This window comes from Colius striatus, chromosome 13 (genome assembly GCF_028858725.1).
Source record: "Colius striatus isolate bColStr4 chromosome 13, bColStr4.1.hap1, whole genome shotgun sequence".
Lineage (NCBI taxonomy): Eukaryota > Metazoa > Chordata > Aves > Coliiformes > Coliidae > Colius > Colius striatus.
In genome coordinates this window covers 14,105,127-14,128,963 of record NC_084771.1, presented here as the reverse complement: position 1 = coordinate 14,128,963, position 23,837 = coordinate 14,105,127, and the positions used below count along the sequence as shown (strand labels likewise).

The 23,837-nt window shown below is 49.4% G+C and overlaps 1 protein-coding gene across 4 annotated transcripts in view; it reads left to right on the top strand.

Annotated features, from left to right (window-relative positions):
* The window catches only part of ARHGEF6 (Rac/Cdc42 guanine nucleotide exchange factor 6), a 39,164-nt gene that overhangs the window by 1,900 nt on the left and 13,427 nt on the right, over positions 1–23,837 (top strand). For 2 of the 4 annotated variants that reach the window (XM_062006534.1, XM_062006532.1), the window contains exons 3-11: positions 7,373–7,457; positions 11,866–11,996; positions 12,319–12,520; positions 15,110–15,180; positions 16,131–16,225; positions 17,705–17,800; positions 18,615–18,737; positions 19,930–20,068; positions 21,861–21,920. In XM_062006534.1, the coding sequence (XP_061862518.1) occupies positions 7,373–7,457; positions 11,866–11,996; positions 12,319–12,520; positions 15,110–15,180; positions 16,131–16,225; positions 17,705–17,800; positions 18,615–18,737; positions 19,930–20,068; positions 21,861–21,920 (1,002 nt within the window). Of the gene's footprint in view, positions 1–4,280; positions 4,371–7,372; positions 7,458–11,865; positions 11,997–12,318; positions 12,521–15,109; positions 15,181–16,130; positions 16,226–17,704; positions 17,801–18,614; positions 18,738–19,929; positions 20,069–21,860; positions 21,921–23,837 lie in introns of those variants that run through there. The other 2 variants (XM_062006535.1, XM_062006533.1) reach the window with 2 other exon arrangements.

The following is a 23,837-nucleotide window of genomic DNA, read 5'->3' as shown; positions in this document are numbered from 1 at the left end:
ATTTTTAGTAACTGCATGTGGACTTCAAATGTAAAGACTTTTGTATCACACTTAAATTCCTACAGTACAAAAGAAACCTGTAACTAAGAGCTGTCACTGTCTCCTTTGAAATATGCTCAACATTGTGGAAAGAAAATATATATTCTGAAGACAAACTCTGCCAGAAGCAGGGACAGCATCCTTGGGCATTACACTGAATATCTGTGCACCACAATGAGAAAAGTCCAACCCATGGTAGCTCTGTTCCTGCACTTTTCCTTTGAAGGTCTAAACAAGCAAAGAGCTTTTCTTCTCTTCAGAGCTTTTTAGCTAACCAGCTTGAAAATGTGCTCATTCCAGAACTGTTTCACTAGCCTGTTTTTTCCCCAGTAATGCGTTTCTCAGAGGCTGCTGCAGCAGCAGCAGCAGCAGAGTTTTAAGAGCAGATATATATAGAATCACTGAAGGCCTATCGCATCAGAAATCGGTTGTTGCCAGTCTTCTGGTACTGACCATGTGATTTCCTCTGGTTTTCAGACAGTTTCTTTTTCTGTTTGAAAACGAATCATAATGGTTGTGGTGGAAAATATTAAAAATTAGAGTCTTAACCAGTTAAAAAGAGAGGACAAGGAACAGTCCTCAGCTGTGGTGCTTTAGCATCTCATAGGTTTGGAAGCCAGTTCTGCAATACTGCAGCCACACTCCACAATTTTCAGATACACACATGGTGTGTCCAGTTTTGGGTGTTGCTCTGATCCTCCCTGTGCCTTTTCTTCCTGGGTTTTAATTTAAGAAAAAGTTTCTGACTTCTTTTTTCTTCTGATTTATAAGCCCCTTAATCTTTAAATATTCTGACCCTTCAGTAACTTCCCTAGTGCTGCTCACTTGGCTGCCTCTGTCTTGCTTGCAGTGAAAGGAGACCTCAGAAGCTGAATATAAGCTCAAATCTCTCAAGCTTGAGTTTAAATTTTGTAGTGAAGTGAAAATTATTTTATTTTCCTAAAATATTAAGTCACGTTAGAATGCCAAGACAGGAATTTTGCGTCTTCCTGACTCCTCTCTGTAGGCTCAGGCAGAGGAACTCTCAAGGTAGGACAGCTGAGATGGTGGGCAAGACATGGCACAGGGCAGAATGCCTGTGCTTTCTTCTGGCTCTTCTCCTCCCATGTTGCCAGCTTTTCAAAGTGCTCTGAAGGCAAAGCCAGAGGAGACATGAAAACCCTCTACCATCTGTTCCTTCTAAAAGCTGCCCTGTTTGGACCCTCTTGGCAAAGAGACTCTAAGCAGCAAACCTATAGGTGGTCCTCCCTCATGCCTGATGATTAGTTTGCCTTGGGAAGGGCCACTGCCCTTCAGGGGGGTTCTCTGCAGCCTGTTTACTCTGAAACTATGTTTGGAGCATCAGAACAGGAAGGGAACCTTCTGGTTCCAAGGTCCATCAAGACTGAGTGCTGTGATCAGGTGTTGTGTCTAAGGAAAACAGAGATGTTCTGCTCCAGTAACCTAGCCTGATAAAACAGTAACATCAGGAAAGCTCTTGGCTTAGTAGGTTTGAATTCCCTGACTTCTGGCTTCCCAGAAGCCATCCTTCTGCTTAGCCAAACTTTGGATTTGAAAATAAACCCCCGACGGTTCTGTCAAATTCTGCCCTTCTCCAAGTGGCACAGATATGAACAAGTAGCCTGGGACTGGGTCTGAGCCACTTCTCTCTCTCGACTCACAAGTGCATGTTAAGGTCAGAGATTCTGTTCCTGCTGCAGATGTGAGCAAAAGAGGATGTTCAGAGGAAATTCAGAGCTCATGACTTCTACCCTGGACACTGACTTGTACAAAAGGGCCTCATTCTGGGCAATCTCAAGCATGAAACACTTCATACGTGGCATTAGCATCCCATCCTAGCATCCCTTTGCTGTACTTTGTCAAAGTTTCTTTCATGTTATGCCTTCCATTTTTTTTCCTGTCATAGACTTTTGTAAAGCTGCCATTTGGAGCTGAATACATCACCTGACTGGGCATTGCTGGTGTGTAGGGAAGGTGATCAGTGTGGGAGGTAGGATTTCCAACAGCTTTCCAAGTCCTACTTTCCACTGAAAGGACAGTGCTTGCCAATCCTGGGAGGGCATGCAAAGAGGTTACTCCTGCAGAGCTACACACACACACTTCCCTCCTACCCTTCTTTGTTGTCCTGGTAACTCAGTCTTAGGAAGTGGAAGAAAGACAGTGAAGCAAACAGCACCTTCTCCTGTTTTGCAGGAACACTGAGACATTTGGACAGTAGAAGGGAGGGAGAAGAACACTCTGGGACCTTCATGCTTTGAGGTGAAGTTCCTCCATTCGGTTGCAGCAGCTCCACAGGCTGGTAGTGTGAGAGCTGTAAGAGTCTATCTCACAGCAGGGGATAACTCACCAAACTCTTCCTTAGCTTCAGCCCAGGACTGAAGCCTGCAAACATTTACTGCTTCAAATGTGTTAGTCCTAAAAAAGGAGGCAAGCAGGGGAATCAACACCTTCTAACTAGACAAGTGCTTAATGAGGTGAAACAAGGAGACCACGTCTAAAATTTTCCGACTGCTTTTCAGTGCTAGAATTTGATCCCAGTCCTAAGAGCATCTGTCAGCCGAGCTCTGCTGAGATAGAGGATGACACAGAGGACATAGGATGAGGCTGAAATGTCCTTAGAGGATTCTTCGGTGTTTGGACTAAGGAACAGTGCAGATAATCTCATTGTGTGATTCATTTACACTGTGCCTTCAGCCTCTGAGCAGTGTGTAAAGACACAAGATCCAGTTTAGTGAGCGAATACTGGCAGTGACAGCTGGATGCATGCGAGTTGAGGTGGAAAGTGAAAGGCATGAGGTTCTGCCCTGATAGCCTGGTGGAGTCTAGTGTAGAAGATACATGGAAAAGATCATGAGGAAAAAGAAAAAATAGGAAGAAGTCTCCTGGCCTAGCTTGTTCTTGAGGGCACAATCGAGAAATATTAGTTCTATGCTTATGCTTTTGACACCACCGTGCATATAATAACAGTTGCTCAATAGCTAAGCATCATTTACTGCTGAAGCAGCACAAGACCTTCATTCAGCAGTAGCATTTTATTGCTAATATGACCACAAAACTTCTGGCAAGGGGATGAATTTTGTGAACTACAAATGGTATGTGCAAGATAAATCAATAGCTGGCTTAAGCCTGACTGTCCAGAACGACTGCAGAGCATGCAGCATGCCATTGTATCGTGGGCAGAACTGAAGCTGTTTGTACCTGGAGTGAGGGTGTGGGAGAGCAGAAGAATCATCACCCCTGCTGGCTCTCCATCCTTGTCCTCCAAAAGATACTCTGCTTTGGTTTTGCTCCAAAGCAACGTTACCTTTCCTAGCTAGGTAACAGCAAAAGCAGGAGGTCCTGCCCAGCACCAGCACTAGGGAAAGGCTGTGTGCAAACTGGAATGGACCCCGTGCTCCAGAGACCTCAAGTTCACGGGCGTGTTGGGTGTCTCGGACAGCCCTGTGTCCCTGCATGGAGCTGGGACCTACAGCCAGGCTTCACTCTGGATGTGCAGCATTCTGCTCCTCTCCACGCTACAACCTGCTGCTGTGCTGGAGTGTCTGGGGATTTTCGTGCTCCCTGCAGCAGTGTTCCCTGAGCAGATGGGCACAGCCAGCACAGGCACTGTGATCACTGCCATGAGGACATGCTGTCTCTGGAATTCACTGCCTCAGCTACACTGTGCCTCATCTCCAAGTCCTGCAGCATTTCCCACAGTGCAAGCCCACTGTAGTTACCTTCCCAATAGCCTGGATTTTCATTTCTTATCCTATCACTTGCTTCTCATTTTTCCTGTTCTTCCCTTTCCTAATCCTTTCCCTTTCCTTCCCTTTCCTTTTTTGTTTTCCCTTTCCTTTTCCCCTTTGGTTTTTTCCCTTTCCCTGTTTTTTTTTTTTTTTATTATTTTCCCTTTCTTCGTTTTGCTTTCCTTCCTCTCCTCTCCTCTCCTCTCCTCTCCTCTCCTCTCCTCTCCTCTCCTCTCCTCTCCTCTCCTCTCCTCTCCTCTCCTCTCCTCTCCTCCCCTCATTTACTTTTCCTCCTTTCCTTCTCCCCTTTTCCCTCCGCTTCCCTGATTCACTTTCTCTCCTTCCCTTTCTCCTTTCCCGTCCGCCTGCCCCTACTGCCGTCTCGGGCCTCCGGAGGGAGCTGCGGCCGCGCGTCCCGGCCGGGCCCACGTCCCGCAGCCGGCGGCGGGGCGGAGCGGGGCGGCGGCACCGCCTGTCACTTCCCCTTCCCTTCCCTTCCCCGCTCCGCGATCCGGCTCCGGGTCAGAGCCGCCGCGGCCGCCCCGCAGCACCGCCCGCTGCTGCCGCCATGCCCCGGGGCTGCGCTCCCGCCTGCCCTCCGCCGTGAGTACCGACCCACCGCGGGCACCGGCCAGGCCGCGCCCGGCCTCGCCTCGCCGGCGTCCGCGTCTTCCGGCAGCCCCGCCGGCGTCCCCGCCGAGCTGTCGCCCAGGTTACCCCTCACCCCCGGGTGTCCCCGCCGAGCTCGCCAGAGGCGGAACGCGGCTGGCCGCTGCGCAGAGAGCCGTCCTGGGCTGGGGAGGGGGGAGGCACCGCGGTGCCGCGATGCTGCTGCGAGGGGCCGGGCTGCGGAGGGGCCGGGCGCTCCCCGCTGTCTGCCCCGCTGCGTCCCGCCGGCTCCGCGGCCGCTCCGCCGAGCCGGAGCCCGTCTGCGGGAGCGGCGGCGTCGCGGGCGGGGGCGCGGCCGGGGGACGGTCTGGCTCCAGCCTGGCTCCAGCCTTCATCCTCCGGTTTGGATGGAGCGTCGCGGCCGCGCCGAGCTTTGCGCTTTGCGCCCAGCTGGAGCTGCGGTTTTGTCCAACTGTGAAAATCATTCGTGCACATAGAACTCGGGCTTGAAGCACAACGCGACTTCCCTTTTCACTTCTGCACCCCCCGCGCGCCCCCCATCCCGCTACTGGCATTTTGGGGTGCTGACAACTTGCTGGATGCACCTGGGGTTGGTTTTTTGCTCTTCCCCAAAAGCTGGGTGCTCTTCTGATCACTGCCCTGCGAGCGTCTCCCCCCCCTCGCTGTCTGTCGGAGGAGGACGGGCAGTGCAGCAGTGCAGGTTTTCTCTCCCCGGGCGATGCCTGGCGGGGCAGCCGGAGCGTTTCAGCGAGGGGGCTGCAGCCTGCGATTCTGAAAGCAGAAAAAAACCCGTTTTAATGGGGATCCCCAGATGACAGCCATAGATTTAAGCTGGTTTTTTGGTACATCCACCAGATCTTCATGAGCTAGGAATAAAAAAGCTCCCCAACGTTTTATAGCTTTGCAGCTTGTCTTTTAGCAAAGAATGGAATTATGGATGGATTATGCTGGAAAAAGTAATTTTTAGCTCACAAATAAGGACGTTTCTGTATGATGAATTTATTCTGGAACAAGCTGCAGAGTGTATTTACATTACAGTAACTGATCCAGAAGAGTTTTTCACATGGCCCGTTGTTCCACAGTAGCTATTCCAGACAATCTCTCCATGAGAAAAAGTCCTAAAACTTATTACTTGCTTTTCTGCTCGATTTTTTTGCATATTCTTCCTGCCACTGTCTTCCTCTGCACTTTGTCAGTCTGGTGACTCTGAGCTCACAGCACTACTCAGTGCATTGAGGGATCAGGGATGTATTTTACTACTGTGGTCCTTTAAAAAAAAAAAGCCATTCTTTCAAGTCAGGACTTGTTTTTCTGGACTTAATGAAGTGGAAGAGAAAGGGTATGACTGAGAAAATGACACACTAGGGAGATGCACGCAGCCATCCCAGCCTCGCTCTTCTGCTTGTCAGGAGGGTGAGGGCGCTGCTGGAAGGCTGCTGGATCGCTGCTGGATCGCTACTGGATCGCTGCATCCCCCGGCGGCTGCCAACGGGGTCAGCGCACGCCCGGGCTCTCCGTTATCGGCTCCCTTTCCACGGGGCCGCTGCGCAGGGCTGGAGGCGATGCTCAGATAGCACTGCCTGCGATTGCAAAGCAGCCAAACTAGTTCACGCGCCGGCTGGCAGAGGGGATCGGTGGAGTCCGTGTGACCCAAGTGAGCGCAGGCGATAGATCAGCTTGGAAACAGCCCCGAGGTAGGTGGGAATGGCCCCAAAACGTGCGATGGGAGCTGTGGAGCTACGGATGTTAATATTTGCAATGACGGCAGGCTGTGCGCCCTCTGAGCGTGGATTGAATTTCTTTAGGGTAAAGCCTTTCGCCCAGTGTTGAGTGACTGAGTCAGTTTTTAAATATATTCTCATCAAAGAGCAGCCTTTGTACTGCCTGTGTTGGACTTTGTCGCTGCACTGATGTGTCTGTCGAGGGGAAGAGATGCCGCGAGCAGCCAGGGCTGCGGAAGAGGCCAGTCTCCTTCCTAACTGAAATATGCCAAGTGTACTCGAGGAGCTATATGTGGAAAGCAAGGACGGGCCATTTTAAAGGGCAGTACTACCCTAAAGGTAATTAAGGCTCGTGTACTTATTTAGCAGGATACGCTTTTCAGTGCACTGGAAATGTTTGTGAGGAGATGGTGTCTGCCGGGAGAGCTTTGGATTTGCAGGTCTGTGGTGTCCATCTGCAAGACAGTGCATTTGGGGATTAGCAGACAGTGCCTCGGTGGTACCAGTAATGGAGGCTGCTTGTATTGCTTATTTTTGCTTCATTAGTTGCAGGATTGGTACAGTCTCTATGAACTTGAAGGCATCTCTCAGTGTTAGAGGGGGATTGTAGTGGTTTGGAATTTCAGATTGCTCCTCAGTGTGCTAGTGGTGATTTCTGAAGGGCTGTGTGTACAAGGTCCAGGTTATCAGTCGCAGAAAGTAAGCCCTTTTCTAACTGTGTATCTGTTTAGCCACTGAGGCTTAGCAACACACAGTTCTTTAGAGTGGAATATTTTCATGTCAAATAACCGGTTTTGGCTTCCCGTAAAAAGTAAATGTATTATCTGTGCCGTATTGCAACAGCAGAAATGTCCGTGTTTGCTGCTTCTGCTGTGGGAAATACTTGTGTGTGTATATATATGTACAGCTTTTGACAACAAAAATAGCAGCAGATTCTTTCCTTCCCCCAAGGCAAGCAATAACCTTCTCCACGATTTCAGAGGAGCCCCTGCTCTGCAGACAGCACCGACTTCTGCCTTCCTTCTCCCCAGGGTTTCGCTCCCATTGCTGCCGGGTCCCTCTGCCCTTCCCACACTGCCTGCCCCAGGAATTCACTTGCTATAAAGGCAACAGGACTTGTCAGCCCTGAACAAACACCCTTCCCCTACAGAGACATGCGGGCTCCTTAATCCTCACTGTCACCCTCTGCGTGGGCTGCTCAGGCTGCCAGAGTGAGATGTTTTGGGCTCAACTGACCAAGTTCCTCCTTCGCAGGTGTTTGAGCCACATGATTTGTACACCGGAGAACAGTTCTCCAAGGTCCTGAGTACATTAACAGCTGTAAATAAAGCTACTGAAGGTAAGAAAAAAGGAGGGTTTTTTTCTGTCATCTTCTCAAATTCTATCTCGCAAGGTCGGGGTTTTTTTTTGGTCTTTCCTAGTTTGTGCTGATTTCTGGAGGCTTGGCAAATTGTACTGCCAGCACCAATGCTGGATGGTGGGATCAACATGTCACACCTTTCCCGACTCTAGGTTTAAATGTAGTGTTCCAGAGTTGCTGCCTGCACTTTGCAGGGCTTGATTATTATTGCCTTACATTAAAGGACCTCTGCTCAGTTTTGCCAGTAATAAGGGATGTCAAATTAGGTCACCATAAAGGAGCCTTGATGTAAATGAGCATCCACCTCCCAAAATGCAAATACCAGGTGCATTTTTAAAGCCAAAGAGAAGAACAGATCCATCTGCATAATATCTTTACTGGATGTCCAAACAAACGCTGTTGACAGATGCTCAATCAATTGTATTGATGTTTCTCTCTTTCTCTCCTTTCCCTGAGTCCGTGGAATAGGCTCCTGGATTTGGGAGTCAAACCTCCCTGGGGTGCAGGAGTAGACTGCTGAAGCAAAGCAAAGCAGTGCCCTTGTTTCCATCCCAGAAATGTAGCTTTTTCCCCCAGTCTGCTTTAAACTGATACTTGCTCACACAGGCTGTGAAAGAAGTTCAGTGAAGGAGGTTCAATGGGGAGGACAATGACAGCCGTGGTGCTCAGGGAAGGGGTGAAATGAGTAGGGTCTCTTTTCTGAGGGCAAGAGGAGTGGGTCTGGATGGAGCTGGGAAGAGTTTGCAGGGTGGAAAGTGTTTATGACCCCCTGTCATACAAGTGGATTTGCACAGAGAGTCCTGCACACCCACCAAAGTCCATCACCAGCGTTTTGCCTAGATTGGGTCTACAATGGGGTTTTTTTTGGTTGTTTCACTTCTCTTTCAACTGAATTTTTGCTTTTGGGTTCACTTGTTCTATCACAAATGCTGCTCAGTTCACTGAACAGCCTCATTGCTGGGACTGAATCCTGTCCTCCCTTTTCACTCTTTTCTATTCTATTCTGATGCCAGGCTTTATGAAATCACACATATCTATATACAATATGTAAACATTATGTGAACTGTTGTCTAAATTATCATGGATGTATTTTATAAACAGCACAGAAATAATGAAGTAGTGTAGAGCAGAAATAAAGATAATGTATAATAGTAGCATATAATAGCACGTGTGTGTGTCTGTGTAACGCTGCTGTGAAGAAGTGCAGGTTCTTAGGTTCTTGAACTGCCTTTCTGCAGCCAGCATTCAGCCTTGCCATCAGCTCACTCACTAGAACTCAGGAAAAGTTGAGTCAGCCTCAGCACATCTCCTTACAGCCTCTTGCCACCCCATTAAATGAGAGTGACCCCGCGTAGAAAGCTCTTGGAGGTTGATATGATGAGGGGCATAAAATGCAGGTTGTCTAGCTTGGGAGCAGCCTTTGCAAATGATTGATGTGAGCTGCTTAATTTTGAAAACAGGATGAGTGACAAACTTTCCTGTGCCTGTGCTGGTCTGTGGCTGGACCAGAGGGGTGTGATGGGGTGCGTATGATGGAGTGACGAGGCCACAGCGCTGTTGTCACAGCAATCCCCTTATTTACAGCCCCAGCTCTCTTCTTGCAGCCACCTGTGTCCCGGCTCACCTGTGCAATGGAAGGGCAAGGCTTGGGATGTGGCTTTGCTGGGGAATAGTTTCTGTCACACACTCCTGACAGGGCCATGGGGAAGTTGGGATCCTCTTGGTTTCATGGCAAACATCTGCTTCAACATATGCTTTCTCTGCTTAAATGTTAAAAAGCACAGCGCCTGCGATATAATTAGCTGCTCAGGCAGAGAGCGCCCTTGGGAAAAGTACAGGGTAAAATAAATACATGTCTAAAATATTTGCTTTTTTGTGGCTTGGCCGAGTTCCTGAGAAACAGGAGCCTGTGTCCTACGAACTGCCACTGCAGATAGTCTGGTTTGTCTGTCTCACCAGAGGCTGGATGGGGCATCAGGACATGCCTGGTACCAGCTGTGTAGCTCCTATGGCCTGGGTTCTGGCCCCCACAGAGCTGCTGCATCCCAACACCTTTACTGGAGCAATGGGAATTGGGTGACAGATAAGGAAATGGCTATGGGAATGTGTTTCTGAGCATCCATTTGAAGTCCAAATCCTTGTGTCTTCATAGATCTCGTTATGCAAATTGCTAGAGGCATCATTTGTAGCAGTAGATTCAGGGTTCAGCAGCTGTCCATCAAAGAGCAGCAATACAGAGCTTGATGCTTTTATCTGAAAGAGGGGTCAGGGGAGGAAAGCCAGCTGTGCTGGATCAGACGAGGCTCATCTGCCAAAAATAGTGTAGGAATGTGAGCAGAAAACCCAGCTTTTTTAACCATAGTTTAAGCAACATATGGCAGCAGTGTTCCATGCTGGACCAGGCATAAAATAGGACGCTGTCATGATGCAATGTAAATGATACTCTTCTCTGCCAAACTGTCAAAGTCAGTTTTACATTTGTTTCTAGGTTGCTGCAGATATTTATAAAAGCTTTGGAAGATTGGGAGGGGCAGGGAGAAGCATAAAATCTGCAGTAACCAAGTCATTTCCGTGGGGCTGTTGCTGATGGCTTGAACAAGCAGAGAGCTCTGGGCTGGCGGTTTGTGCCCTCCCTTTCTAGAAGGAGTCAGGGGAAGAACATCTCCTGCTGGCAGTCAGCCACCCCTCCTGGCCTGTGAGCAGCTGAAACAGCTCCTGCTCAAATATCAGGATGCTTCAGAGCTGCAAACCCACTCTGTGTTGGCAAAGTGGGTTTTCCATGCGTTGGGGTTTTGCTGTTGCTGTAGCCCAGGGAGCTGGGAATTCACTATGCAGTCGGGGAGTTGAGTCAACGAGAGAAAAGTGACTCACTGACAGCACAGGAGATTGACTGTGAATAGTTGTCCATCACTGGAGTGTGGACTGGGCACAGTGGTGGCTGGGTATGGTGTGGCTGATGGTTTGTAAGGCAGCAGTGCCTGGAAGTCCTAGTTGCAGACCTGGTCCCCGCTGTGCAAAGCCTCGGAGAAAAACAAAGCAAATCTCTTCTCCAGGAGCTCACGGTTTGTGTTGCTCCAGATCCAATCTAAGGATGAGGTGGTTTCCTATTGAAACAAAAAAGATCCTCTGAGGAGAATAAAAGCCCAGCTGAGTTCCTGTAACTCCCAGCAAACTTCCCCTTTGGAATGATTTTTCCACGTTGACATTCAGACTGGAGGAGAATGGGGAACAGCAGTCTGGGAGTTTGTGGCTTCTGATTCCTGTGAGTGCTTGGCAGCTTGATCACTCTCTCCTCTTGCAGCATTTTCAAAGAAGATCTCCAAACGTTATCCAGGGAACTTGCATGTCCAGCAAAGTGATGTCTGCAGGCTGCAAACTGCTCTTCTCTGTCCTCCTTTTGTGATCCGTGGGCATGCTAGGTCCATACCACAGGTGGAAAACAGCAGCTCTGGGATACAGAAATGTTCTCAAATCTATCAAGAAGCTACAAGGCAAATCTCAAAAGTACTTCACAATTTACTGGCATGCTAATGTCAGCTGTTGCTTCACTGGAGCACCATGGCACATAGAAAGGAAGTGATCTGAGTGTTGTCCCACAGTATGGTATGAGGTATAGCAGCAGAGGAGTACTGAGAATTGCTTGGTGGGTTGACTCTCCCATTTTTACCAGCCCTGCAGCATCTAAGGAAGGTTCTAGGGCTGCCAGGCTCTGCAGGAGCTGGGATGGCTCTTGGTGATGGGGATGGTCTGAGCCTTTCTGTGGGCTGCCAGTCTCCTGGGGGTGACACTCCTGTCCTTCCTCAGCACAGTCTGAATCCCTCTCTCAGATAGCTAGTGGCAGCAGTCCATGAACAGTAATCAAAATTGTGCCTAGCCTCTTTCAGCTCTATAATGAACCCAGAAGGACTTATCTAAATAGAGAAGCAATTGTTTTGAGCAGCTGTTCAGTATTCTTCCCCTTTTGGCAGGGAAGCCCATGCTGCAGCTACAGAGGTGACCTCAGGACTCTCACTCGGGAGCTAAACTTTGAAACACCTTCAACAGGGCTTACACAGGTCCCAGAAGTGTTCCCAGCTGGGCAGCACTGGGCTGAGGCTTGTTCTGGTTTTCTACAGTTTAACAGGGATTTAAAAAACCCCAAAACTTGCATTGGAGTGTGTGGCTGCAATTCAGCTTCCTCCATCCTGGAAGAGTTAATCCAGCCCGACAAAAACATCCTCATCAGGAGTACCCGTACTGGAAATGCAGAGCACTTGCTATCTTGCTGTGATACTCTTTGTGTAACTCTTGTGCCTTGTTCTTGTTTTCCTCATGGGTTTTACTCTTTGCTGTGATGCAGAGGGATGGCAGAGAGTTGGGTAGAACTCAGGTGGTGTTTTTGCCTCAGCAGATCAGCCGTCACAAGGGCCATGTGCACATCCATTGTCCCTTAGCTCTGCGGCAGGAGGTGCCCACACCGACTCCAACGGCACAGCTTCACAGTCAGCGGGGCTGGTACGGAGGCAGTCCAAGCCTGTGGTATGATCTGTTTAATGTCTCATTGAGGGGTGGATGGCTCTGGGGGTAGAGGAGGGGGGTCTTTTGGCTTCTCCAAACCGTGGTGCTCCTCTCTATGACATGAGAAGAGTGATTCTTATGTACTGTCCATTGTGCTGTGAGACTTAAGTTAATGCTTGGGAGGGACCTTGTGGTCCTCTGGCAGGAGTGCAAGATGTTGTTGCTGTTATAAAGAGCAATGATGCAAAAACAGCTGTCACAACAAAGAACAACAATAGCTTGTCCTAGCAGCTTCTGCTTTCTTGGACAATTTACTGATGTTTTTCCATGTTTCTTTCCTTAGGAGATGACTGAGAATGGCAGTCACCAGCTGGTGGTAAAGGCCAGGTTCAATTTTAAACAGACCAATGAGGATGAACTCTCCGTTAACAAAGGAGACATTATTTATGTCACCCGGGTTGAAGAAGGGGGCTGGTGGGAAGGAACCTTGAATGGAAAAACAGGCTGGTTCCCAAGCAACTACGTCAGAGAAATCAAATCCACTGGTAAGCAAATTGCTTTCTGGGGCTGACTGAACAGCAGCAGTGTAATGCAGCGTAGATGCATGTGCCTTTGGGAAATTGCTGCTGTTCATTAAGGACCATTTATGTCCTTAAAGCAGCAGGGCTAATGGAAACAAGAATGAGGCCAGAAGAATCAACCTTGGTCTTCTGCATGAGTGGTTTGAGAGCTGCTTTGCCCTCTTCCCCAGCACATCGTGCATTCCTCTTTCTCCCTGAGCCCGAGCAGGGATGAAGCCAGAGATGGCTGCACAGGTCCTCTTTGCCCTGGGGAGCTGCCAGGTGCTTCCAGTGTCTGAGCACAGAATCAGCTTTCTACTAGAGACCTGAGGCAGGCAGTGTGTTCGTGTTGATGCTGCCCTTTCTGGCAGTGGTGGAATGGATACTCATGGTTGATCACAGGGAGGAAACCAACAATAACTGTGTGGCTCCAGGGAACGGGCCCTGGGTTTTGTCCCTAGTGATGGCTGATTGCATAAAGTACATTTTCCTCCAGACACATCTTCTGCTGTGGTATCGAGAAAGGAAGAGGGAGGGGATGATCCATCTGATGACCTCTGCCTTGACTGAGCTTTGTTTCGAGTGTCCTTAACATGTTGTGTGATGTGGTTTTAACCAGATGAGGGGGTGATGATGATATGAAGCATGCCTCTGGCTAACTGCCCCGTAGCATTACATATCCAGTCAGGCAGCTCACTCCCTTGTGCTTCTGAGGCCTTTGTATGACAATAAACTTGGGTTTTCTTGCAAAATCCAACTTTTATTTCCTTAATATGCCTTGAGGGCTTACCTTAGAGACCTGTTGAGTACTGGGTGCTGATTTTATGGCTCAGGATCAGCCCTGGCTTCAGATATTGTGAGACACCAGCAGTGGGCTGCAAAATGGCTGCAAAATGTACAACCCCTGTTAGACACCCTCAGTCCCACACTTGCAAGCAATGGAGGGAAGAGCAAAATTAATGAGGGAGTGCTCAGAATTAGGCCAATTTTTATTTAATTTTAAATGAAAAAATCATTGTTAGGATGTTTCATCTCCCACTGTTTCCCTCTGGGAAACCATGTCTGAGCTGGAGCAGGACATTGCAGCAGAGATGGAAGGCTTGTCTGGCACAGCCTAGGAATCACTAATTAAGTCAATGAGGGGAGAAGTGTTTTAAAAAAAGGAGATCAAGCTTCAGTCCTATGGGGAAAACCAGATGGGAGCTGCAGGAGGTAACAGCACCTCATTGAAGCGAAGGACAAGTGTCCCATTGATCTTGATGCAGGAGTATGTCAGATTTTTTTTAGCTGCAGAGCTCTTCCCTGCAGATCCTCCCTCCAGCACCCATTTCCTATAGGAGGAGGATTCATTCCCTATGTCTCTGCTTGCTCAGGACATGTGGTCATATTGCGAATGATGGATGCAGGGACCACCAGCTAACTCTCTCCTGCCCCAGGGAGGCTGCAGCCTCTGCTTTGAGCCAAGCAGCAGCCCTGTCCTCACCTCCAAACTGTGAGACTTGTCACTGTAAATGAAGTCACTTGTTTTTCAGCAGTTTCTGTACCTCCACTGCTTCCTAAGTGTGCCCTTTGGGTGGAAATAACTAGCTGCGTGCAGCAAAGCTCTTCTGAGTCTTTAAATGAGACACAGAACTCCCAGCTGGAAGTGACAGGATACTCTGTGAGGGCAATAATTAGACAATACGTCAAGCTGCCGTTTCCAGGGGCTAAATTTATCAATTTCTAGCTTCTCCACTGCTATTGGTGTGAAAGTAATTGCCTTCTGTGAACGACTGCAGGGAGAAAGCAGAGCCTGGCTGCTCACCACGGCACAGGGCTTTTGGGTACAAGGTGCAGAGCATGGCCTGGGCAGTGGCACAACCTTGTACTGCTGACCTGTCCCTGTCACCCTCCCAGTCTGGAGGGGTAACAGTGCTGGAAGAGCTGGCAAAGAGCTGCTGATGGGGAGGGGGCTTCTCCAGGGAAGGAGAATGGAGCAGGAACTTCTGTGTGTGTGTGTGTGCATGTGTGTGCCGTGCTGGAGGCATCTGCAGGGGTTTAGCAAATGCAGAAGATGGGAATTGGCTTCCAGGTTTGTGGGAGCTTTTTGTTTAATTCTACCTTTGTTCAGAGAAGGGTTTTGCATCCCAAATGACTACAGGGATCAGGGTTCAGCGTATCAATTGGTGTTGGCTTCAGGTGCCTTGTGAATCACCTGGAGCAAAACGCTGCGTCGAGCATTTCTGATAGACACCCGATTTTAAAACACATATTTTGTGGGCTGGGTGAAGCTACACTGTAGCTCCAAACCATTCCAGACACTGGGTTGTTGCCAGGGATTTCAGAGCAGACCTCTAAGTTAGTTGGCAGAGGCTGTGCAGTGATTCTGGTGTGACTGGCTCGGCTGCCTCCAGTGTCATGCATGCCTTGGGTCTGCTCCTAGTTTTTCTGAAGCAGGCAAGCAAACTCTGCAGCTGAAGTTTCATGTTCACTGGGATGAAGTTACGTTTACTGGACATGGTGCGGTAGTGACTTTTCCTGCTGGAATGATGAGAGCCCTGCACTGTAATTTATTGATGTATTTTTTGTGTGCAGATAAACCACTCTCTCCCAAAGCATTAAAAGGACTTGAAAGCGCTCAGCTGACAAAGAATTATTACCCTGTGGTAAGTTTTAAAGCGCTGATCATACATTTTAAGAGTAGCATGTATAAATCTTCTGAACTGTCTCCTTAGAAATCACTGAAACAATTTGTAAGGATTGGGGATATGACTCTGTATTTAAATGCAGCTGTTGTCATTTCCTTGATCCAAAGCCATCGAGACAATAAACTACAAATGGAAGTCGCTGCAAAGATGTCAAAGGAGAAACTTGAAGTAGGCATCTGAGCTAAAGTAGCAGAAGTGGGAGCTTTGAGAGCAGTGTTGGGGGATAGGCACGATGTGTCTGGTCCAGTCCTTGCCACTGACTGCAGGCTAGTTCCCGTTGAAAAAGATGGAAAGATAATGTCACGGTGTGAAGCAAGCCAAATTAAGGCTCTGATCCGTGATCCCTTTCTTGGATTTGGCTGGAGATGTTCCACCTGAGCTGCCTGCCCTGTGCCACTGCCAAACCCAGACCAAACCCTTGACACGACCTTGGAGTGGCAAATGAGCTGTGCCCTGGCTTGAGCTGCTGCAGGAGCCAGCCTTGGTCTGGCCGCTGGTGCACTGGAATCATTGCCTGCCTTGGTGCAAATGGAGTTCCCAGGATGCATGGACACGTGGTCTGTTTGCATCCCTTGGCAGCCAGTTATGCATGCAGGGTTAGGCATGAGCCTATCAGGGGTCAAACACTAAACTCAGGTCGAAACTGTCGTTGTCTCCATGTTTTGCCATTGAAGAAGGAGCAGCCCTTAACACCTGCTTTCCAGGTCTCCCCCAGTTTGCAAAGTAAAATCCCCAAGTTGGGGCCACTCCCCAGGGCTTTCCCGAGCATTCTGGGTTCTGCATTAAGAAATGTTATCTGTGGACTTAAAAAACACTTCCATGCTTTTCCACACTTGGAAGCTGATGTCATGTTCCTTTGACTAGTTGCTAGTTCAAAGATCTACTCAGTGCTCTGTCTCTCACCCTAGGTGTTGCAAAATATTCTGGAAACAGAACGAGATTATGCGAAGGAACTACAGTCACTTCTGGGAACTTACTTAAGACCCCTCCAGTCTTATGATAAGTAAGATATAAGGGCAACTGAGGTGGAGAAAACCCTGTAAAATCAACCACAGCTCATTACTTTCGCGCTTTTGAATGTTTAGGGACTTAACTGCTCCTCTTGTAAAGCTTCACAGCTTCTCTGTGAACCAGAGAGAAACGTTTCTGCTCTTTCCTATTCCCCAGTGGTCATGCAGGCACTGGGCTGTTTTAGAGATGGGCATTTCCAGCTGGTCGAGGCCTGGCTATCAATCCCATCTGCAGGCTCATCTGTGCTGCCCCAGCATGCGTGTTCCCTGGTGGTATGCCTTGCATGGCTTCTCTTCTTGCAACTGGCCTTGCTGTGACTTCTCAGCCCCATGTGGCATCTGCTGGTCATCTCTTCATTTCACGCATGCCAACACATGCTCTCTGTGGTTAGATTGCCTCTCTCAACCCAAAATACTGCTCAGCAAGAAGTCACTCCCCTGTCTCTCCATCCCTGCAGCTGTGGCATTAGGAAGCTCCGTGCTGGGGAAGAAGGTGCTGCCATCCCTCGCAGCCTGAGCAGCACTAAGGTGACTGAGGGGCTGTGTCAGGGCTTCCCTGGAGAAATAAACCCAGGTGTTTCCCACCCGTGCTGGCCAGTGTGGTGCAGAGGCAGCACATGCCATCCTGTCCTTGCCCAGGCAGTGTGCTGGTGCCTGGCTGCAGATACCTATCAATGCTTTTACCCAGTGCAGTTAACTTCACCTCCTGCTTATTGCTTCAGCTTTACAGTCATGTCTTCCAAATGGTGACCCTGTCCATGCAGCTGTGTTTGGGAACAGGATCCTCTGGGGGGGGGATGGGGCAGCCCCGGGGCATTGCAGGTGGAAGGCAGATGTTTAGACATCATCCAGTCCAGAGAGATGAGAGAGTGGTGTCTAGAGGCCTTTGCATTTAAATCTCTCCTTTCCCCAGATCTTCATGTGGGCTCTTTTCAGATGTGAAAATTTCTCATGCTCTCAGCCTCGTGGGCAGTACATGGCCTAAATGAGGGTGATACGAGAGTGACTCTGAGGGTGACAGAAGCAGACATGTTAGCTTTGGCTGGGAAAGGTCCAACCTCAGTCAAGGAACAAAGCAACTCCTACCCGAGGAGCCACTCCATAGGACCCTCCTGTAGGGAAACCCACAGCAGGGATCCCTGAATGCAAAGCTGTCTGTCTGCACATGCATCTCCTTCCCCACCCCTGGCTGAAATCTCATCTGTCTGTGTCTGTTAGACAGCTAATCATCTGAGAAGATTAATGTGATTAAGTGATTAAAATCCAATTAAGGTAATCCTTGACAGCAGACATCTTCTCCTAGAGGCTGTGGTCTATAGCTCACAGATCATGGATCTCGTGTTTCCCCATGTCCATTGGTGTATCTGGGGAAAGAGGAATTCATGGGTCTTTGTGGAAGGGTCACTCACAAATGCCATGAGGGTGCTCCTGAGAGCAACATCTCTGATGCTAATTGGTGCTTTGCCTCGTAGGCTCAGCGCCGTGGACATCGCGTCATTGCTGGGAAACGTGGAGGAAATCTCTGCCTTTCAGCAAACACTGAACCAAGCCTTGGAAGAAGTTGCAAAGTAAGCTGGTGTCATAGCACTGAAGTTGTTAAGATATTAAACTGCGGCTAGAAATAATAGAAAGACATATTCCTCCTGTCTGCTGTCTTAGACTTGTTAAATATAGAAGACAATAACAGGATTGAAGAGAGGCAGCAGGTAGTGCTTTGGCGGGAGAGAAGGTGGAAGAAGCTCTGACATTTCTGTTGTTAAGACATGTGCTGAATGAGAGTGGCACTAGACGTGTCATGAAAGTGTACCTAGACCAAGATGCAGACACATGCAGACTGGGAGATCTGTCAGGCACGAAGATGGAGATTGCCAGGGAGCAAAGAGCAAATTACTAGAGATGATAATTTCCTGCAGGGAGTCTGGCAGACGTGTTCAGCTTAGCCCAAGCCTCTCCTTTGGAAGGGCTGAAAAGAGATGAGGAGAGAAAAGACTAAATGTTGGAAATATCTTCAGGCTGTGGCTTCTCTCTCCATCTCCTCTCTCATACCCACTGTTGCACCCAGTTCTTCCTAGCACATCCTCATCAGCCACAGTGGGCTACAGCCTTGCCACTGCAGCTCTGCTGGTGGGGCAGGACTGGTAGGTCACACCTTGTCCCAGGCTGGTGATGGATTGTGGTACCCACTGTCTGTGCCAGAGAAAGCCAGCCTCATGTGAGCACCTCTTTGTTCCTCCTCCCTGAGTGGCAGCTGCAGGCATTTTGCTCAGCGCTGTGGTTGTGCGGTGACCTGGGCATGTTCTTGGGCAGGTACCTGAGAGGGCTGTAGCTGTAAGGTGCAGATCAAGAGGTTTAATGCTGTGGCTGGTATGTTGGTGTCCATAGGCTCCCTGAGAACCAGCAGCGTGTGGGAGGCTGTTTCATGAACCTGATGCCCCAGTTCCGCTCCCTGTATCTGACCTACTGTGCCAACCACCCGTCTGCTGTCAATGTCCTCACACAACACAGGTGAGTGATGGAGCAGCAGGTTCAGACTGAAATCCCCCCTATCAAGATTGCTTTTTGTTAGTAGTAGTTGGCCTGGCATGGCTTTTGACTTGCATTTTGACAATAGGGTAATGGGATGACATGAGATCCTGCTGCTGGGAAACTGCTGGGACATTGGGCCCTTCACTGTAGCCTCTCATGTCTGCACATACAGGACTCTTACCTTGGGTAAAACAGGGGCAACCACATCCCTTGCACATCTCCTATGATTGCTGCTTGCTAAAGACCCCAGGTGCTGCTTTGGACCCACTGCTGAAGTACTCATGCACTCACAGATGGGAGTGTGTTCCCCTGAGGCACACTGTGGCAAAAGGAGGGTGGTTGTTACGTCCCCCACAGTTACTCAGTTCATTAGTTAAGTTGCTGTTCAACCAAATGGCTGATTTGCAGGGTCATTGGTAGATTGCAGTAGTAACATCTTCCTTCAACATGTCCCACTCAAGTAGGCACTTGAAATTGTGTAATGTAATACTAAAGAGTGTGCCAAGCCAAAAGGCCTGAGCTATGTCAGCCCTAAAGCAGTTTAGCTGTCCTCCCTGCAGTGATGGGGAAGCCAAGACCCCAGCCAGACCGTTGAAGTCTTCCCATTCTATAACAGGAACTCACAATACGTTTACTTCCCTGCTGAAATCCACCCTTAACTCAGCCTGACAAAAACCTTTTGCTCCTGTAAATGGTCATGTGGTTCCTCAGTCTCACCCTTTCTCTTCAAACAGCCAAAGGATGAGCTTTGGTGAATGTGCTGGCACGCAGGAGCCGTGCTTTCCATAGGGCCGTACACAGGGCTGCATGGCAGCTGTGATTAGAGTCCTGGCACGTTGCTGTGGCACCTCCAGCCCACGCTGTCCTCCAAATGCCTGTCCCTGTGCCACCTCACCGTGCCAAAGGGCTGAGGCACCCCAGAGGCTGTGCACACCCATCACCACGCTGCATTCTCCCCCACATCCCCAGGGTCTAGCTTGGCTGGGAGCTCCCAGCTCCCCACCTGCCCTGCTGGGTTGGGTGTGTGGTGCTAGGAGGGGAGGCTGAGCTGCCTTTAGAAACACACAGCTCAGAGCAGAGCCCCTGCTGTCAGGAGAGCGTGGGAGGCAGCAAAGCACAGCCCTCAGCAGTGGCGAGCCCTCCTCTTTGTTGTTGTTGTCTCTATTTATAGTGATGAGCTGGAGAAGTTCATGGAGAGCCAGGGTGCGGCCAACCCGGGCATTCTCATCTTAACCACGAGCCTCAGCAAACCCTTCCTGAGGCTGGATAAGTACGTGACACTGCTGCAGGAGCTCGAGCGGCACATGGAGGTAGGTGGGATGTGAGGCTGTGCCCCTGGATGCTGCAAGAGCTGCCCCCTGAGCTGCCAGAGGCACCTCTGCCCTGTCATATTTGAGCACCCCTTTGCTCAAAGTACTTTCCACCCCACCAAAGATGTGTCACCTCTGTGGGATCTTACCTACCCTTTGGATTAAAAGTAGGAAAGCAATGGAGGAGTCTGGGGGATGCTGTGGGAAGGCGCTGCCTGCCCCTCTCCTCAGCTTCTCCTCAAAGACAGACTGTTTTCAGCACAAGTAAAAGCAGAGTTCAGGGTCAGGCTACAGCTGGTATTTATTTGCACAGCAGGAAATAAATCAGTGTTTTCATTTTTTTATGAGATTCCTACGTCTGGCCACTTGCTTCTGCAGCTCACAGGCACATCCCCACGCACAGGCAGATGTGGATCTGGCAGCCAGTGTGGACATGGGGGTGGAGGAACGAGTGCCTGGGAGCAGGGAGAGCAGCGAGGGGACAGACACTTCCTCAGAGAGTGGCAGAGCAGCTTTAGGACATTTCTGTCCCCAGGGACCATAGACGTGTTGGAGCTCTGCTGTTTGCCTCTAGTGCACTCCAGCCATGGGGATGCAAACCTCAGAGGTGGTACAGGGAGGGCAAGAAAACAGAAGTAATAGTCTATTTTTAACTGTGTTTGCTTTTTCTCTCTTCCGGTATTAATTACCAGTTAATTACTCAGCACACCATGATCATTCCAATCCGCATCTCAGACAGAGGATTAAAACCTCTGTGCCTGAGCCAGGCTTTTTGTCTGCATAGGAGAGGGCATAAGAGCCTGCACTCCAGACCTGAGCTGCCCTGCTGTGAGCTGGCTTAGCTGAGCTGCAGGGAGGGAGCTGGGCTCGGCTGTCCCACAGAACCCCTGGATGCTGAGTGGGGGTCAGCAGTGGATTTGGGGACACACACGTCACCCATTTCTCTTAGAAACTGAGCTGAGTGTGGGAGTTTTGTTGCATGAATCAGTAGGGTTGAGGTTTAAGCTGTGATGCCTTGGGAAGCATATGGATGTATGCAATGTGATCTGTGCAGGGTGGATGTGTGCCACAGCATTCCAGGCACTGCTGTGCAGCTGGAGATGGGGCACATATGCTCAGGGCAGCTTTTGTGCCAGGCAGCCTCTGACAGCGTCAGGGACAGCTCCATCACAACATAGACACCTTAGGATTTGCTTGGCATGAGAACTGGATGGTGAGGAGCTTATGATGTAGGGCCCTGGATCCAGGAGAAGGTGCTAGGAGGGTACTAGCCTGCAGTTGCAGTTAGAGGTAACAGGCAGCATCCTGCCTTCCCGTCCCTGGCTCAAGAGCTCTCCCCGCAGACATCCCCTTGCTTAAGCCCAGAGGTGGAGCTACCCCTGGTGCCCATGGAAATGACACCTTTGACAGAGGATGGCTGGAATACCTTGCATGCCAATGGGAGTTTCCTTCCTGAAGCTGACACAGAAATCCCCCCTGCACCTCCACCTGCTTTGACTGATTTTCTTTGCAAGGTGTATATGCTCTGAGTGACATCCTACCTGGTCTTGCTCTGGCCACTTGACACTCATTAAATTGGTATCAGTGAATCGCACAGCTGCTCTAAACCATGTCACACTGGTTTGGTGAGGTGAGGTGGTGAGGAAGGGTCCTGGGGCACTTGGGGCCCATGGTGCCTGTACCCTCCTGCAAGCTCGAAAGGCCTGGGTGTGCTAGGGCATTGGGTGCTGCTGCTAGTGATGATGATGACTATGGTGATGATGGCTGAGGGTTTTTTCTCTCCCTTCACTAGGAGGCGCATGCAGATCATGAAGAGGTTTTGAAAGCCATCGCATCCTTCAAGTCCCTCGTGGTAGGTGGCAATTCTTAAAATAGAGTGCTCCATTTCAGGGCTGCATTTCACACAGAGTGAGTCAAGCCTGACATTTGTCTCCTCATTAGGGGAAAGAAATAAAAAGATCTTTTGGAATGGAATAGATGGGTTATAAAGAATCTTAATTTCAAGTTTCAAGCCTAGAGCTGCCCCTCTGGCTGCATGTTTCAGCAGTTGCACACTGGCTCTGTGGTCTCAGCAGCAGAGACAGAGGATCTCAGACTTTCTTCTCTGCCTGCAAAAAGCCGTGTGGGTTTTGGTGGCAGCGAGGTCCCTTTCAGCTCCTTTTGCCTCCATACCCTAATAATTTGCCACCTGAAACTAGACCACTCATTGCTCGTTGAGATGAGCTGTGAAAGGTTAACAAGGGTCTCTGACTCAAGTGCTGGTGCCAGCAGGAAGGAGCCCATTGAGCCACTCTTGGTTTTGTTGAGGTTTTCCCCACGGGCATCGGGAGGCTTTGACCACGCTGCAGGTAATTTGTGGCTCCAGGTGCCGTGGAGCGAGTGGCAGCAAAGGGATGAGTCAGAGACAACAAACCTATTTCTGTGAGCTGAGTTACCTGCACCCCTCAAAGTCCTGGTGCACTGAGATGAAAAAGAGGGGGAAAAGCCCTCCCTCCACGTGCTCAGAGGTTTTACCCAGCAAAGCTTCTTTCAGTTATTGAAGAGGCTCCCTAGTCCCTCTCACTTCGTAGCCACTGAACACCTTTCACTATAACCACTCCAGATGTGGTCCAACTTCCTTCCTTAGCACAGCAGATGCGAGTTTTCAGTGCTTAGCAGTGCAGATAAAAGATGGGGAGGAGAAAGTTCATAGAAAACAGGAAAAGGTGATCGTGTTGCCTTTACTTAGAAACTTAGCTCCCAGTCCAGTTGTTCTAGCAGATAATAGGGGAGTAATTCACTTAAATTGCTAGGTGCCACTGATCTTTGGAGATGCTTGTAAGGGATGGATGGCTTTACTTGAAGTTGTACTAAAATTACTCAGTAATTTAATTATAATATGACTAAAGAGGTTCAGTGTGGATTAAAGGTTAGATGGGCAGAGACAACCCTTGGATGGGACCAGGGAGGCTCCTGATAGGAGGGCAGGCATCTCATAGCTGCTGTGATGCCTCTGCACAGACTGTAGTGGATTGCTGTGGATTTTGTATGGATTTGCATCCGGGGACCACTGGAGTCAGGCACTCGGGGAGCTGCCAAAGCACATAACAGTTGCAAAACCAGAGAAAGCCCCTGCAGTTTGGTTCAACCTTGTGAGTTTTGAGGCTTGACCCAATGCAGTCTCTCTCTTTGAAGATCTGGGTAGTTAAAGAATTCATGTGAAACTGAGCTGGGAAGGAGGAAAAGATCAGAAACAGGGATTTGGAAAAAACCAAGCAGCTGGTGATAACAGCCTGGGTTTGGCTTTGCAGCTATTTTCCCTGTTGGCAGAGGGGTCAGTTAAAGCCAGTTTTGCTTGGATTTGCAGGGCTGTCTTTGTTCAGTCAGCGTTGTCCTTGGCTTGCTGAAAGCTGCTGAAGGAGTGGCTGCTCCCTGGAGCTGCTGAGCATCGGTGCCTCAATTATGGCACCTTCAAAAGCTTTCTGTGCTACTGTGCTGCACCACCAAAGTGTTATGCCAAATCCTTTTTTTGGTTTTGCAAGTTTTGGCTAGAAAATATTCACCCATCTGATTTGTGGGGGCTTTGCAAGTATAGCTCTCATTGCTGTTAGGGCAAAGCGGGAAAATCTCTCTGTGCAGCAGCAGAGTTGGAGACGTTTAACTCTGTGGCTGTTGGTTTGGAAAATGTGACCCTGCACTCTCAGAGACAGGACTGGTTTGGAAAGAAAAGTTTTCTCGGTGCAGTTTATGATTTCTTTGACGTTTTAATGTCTTCATGACTTCATAAATC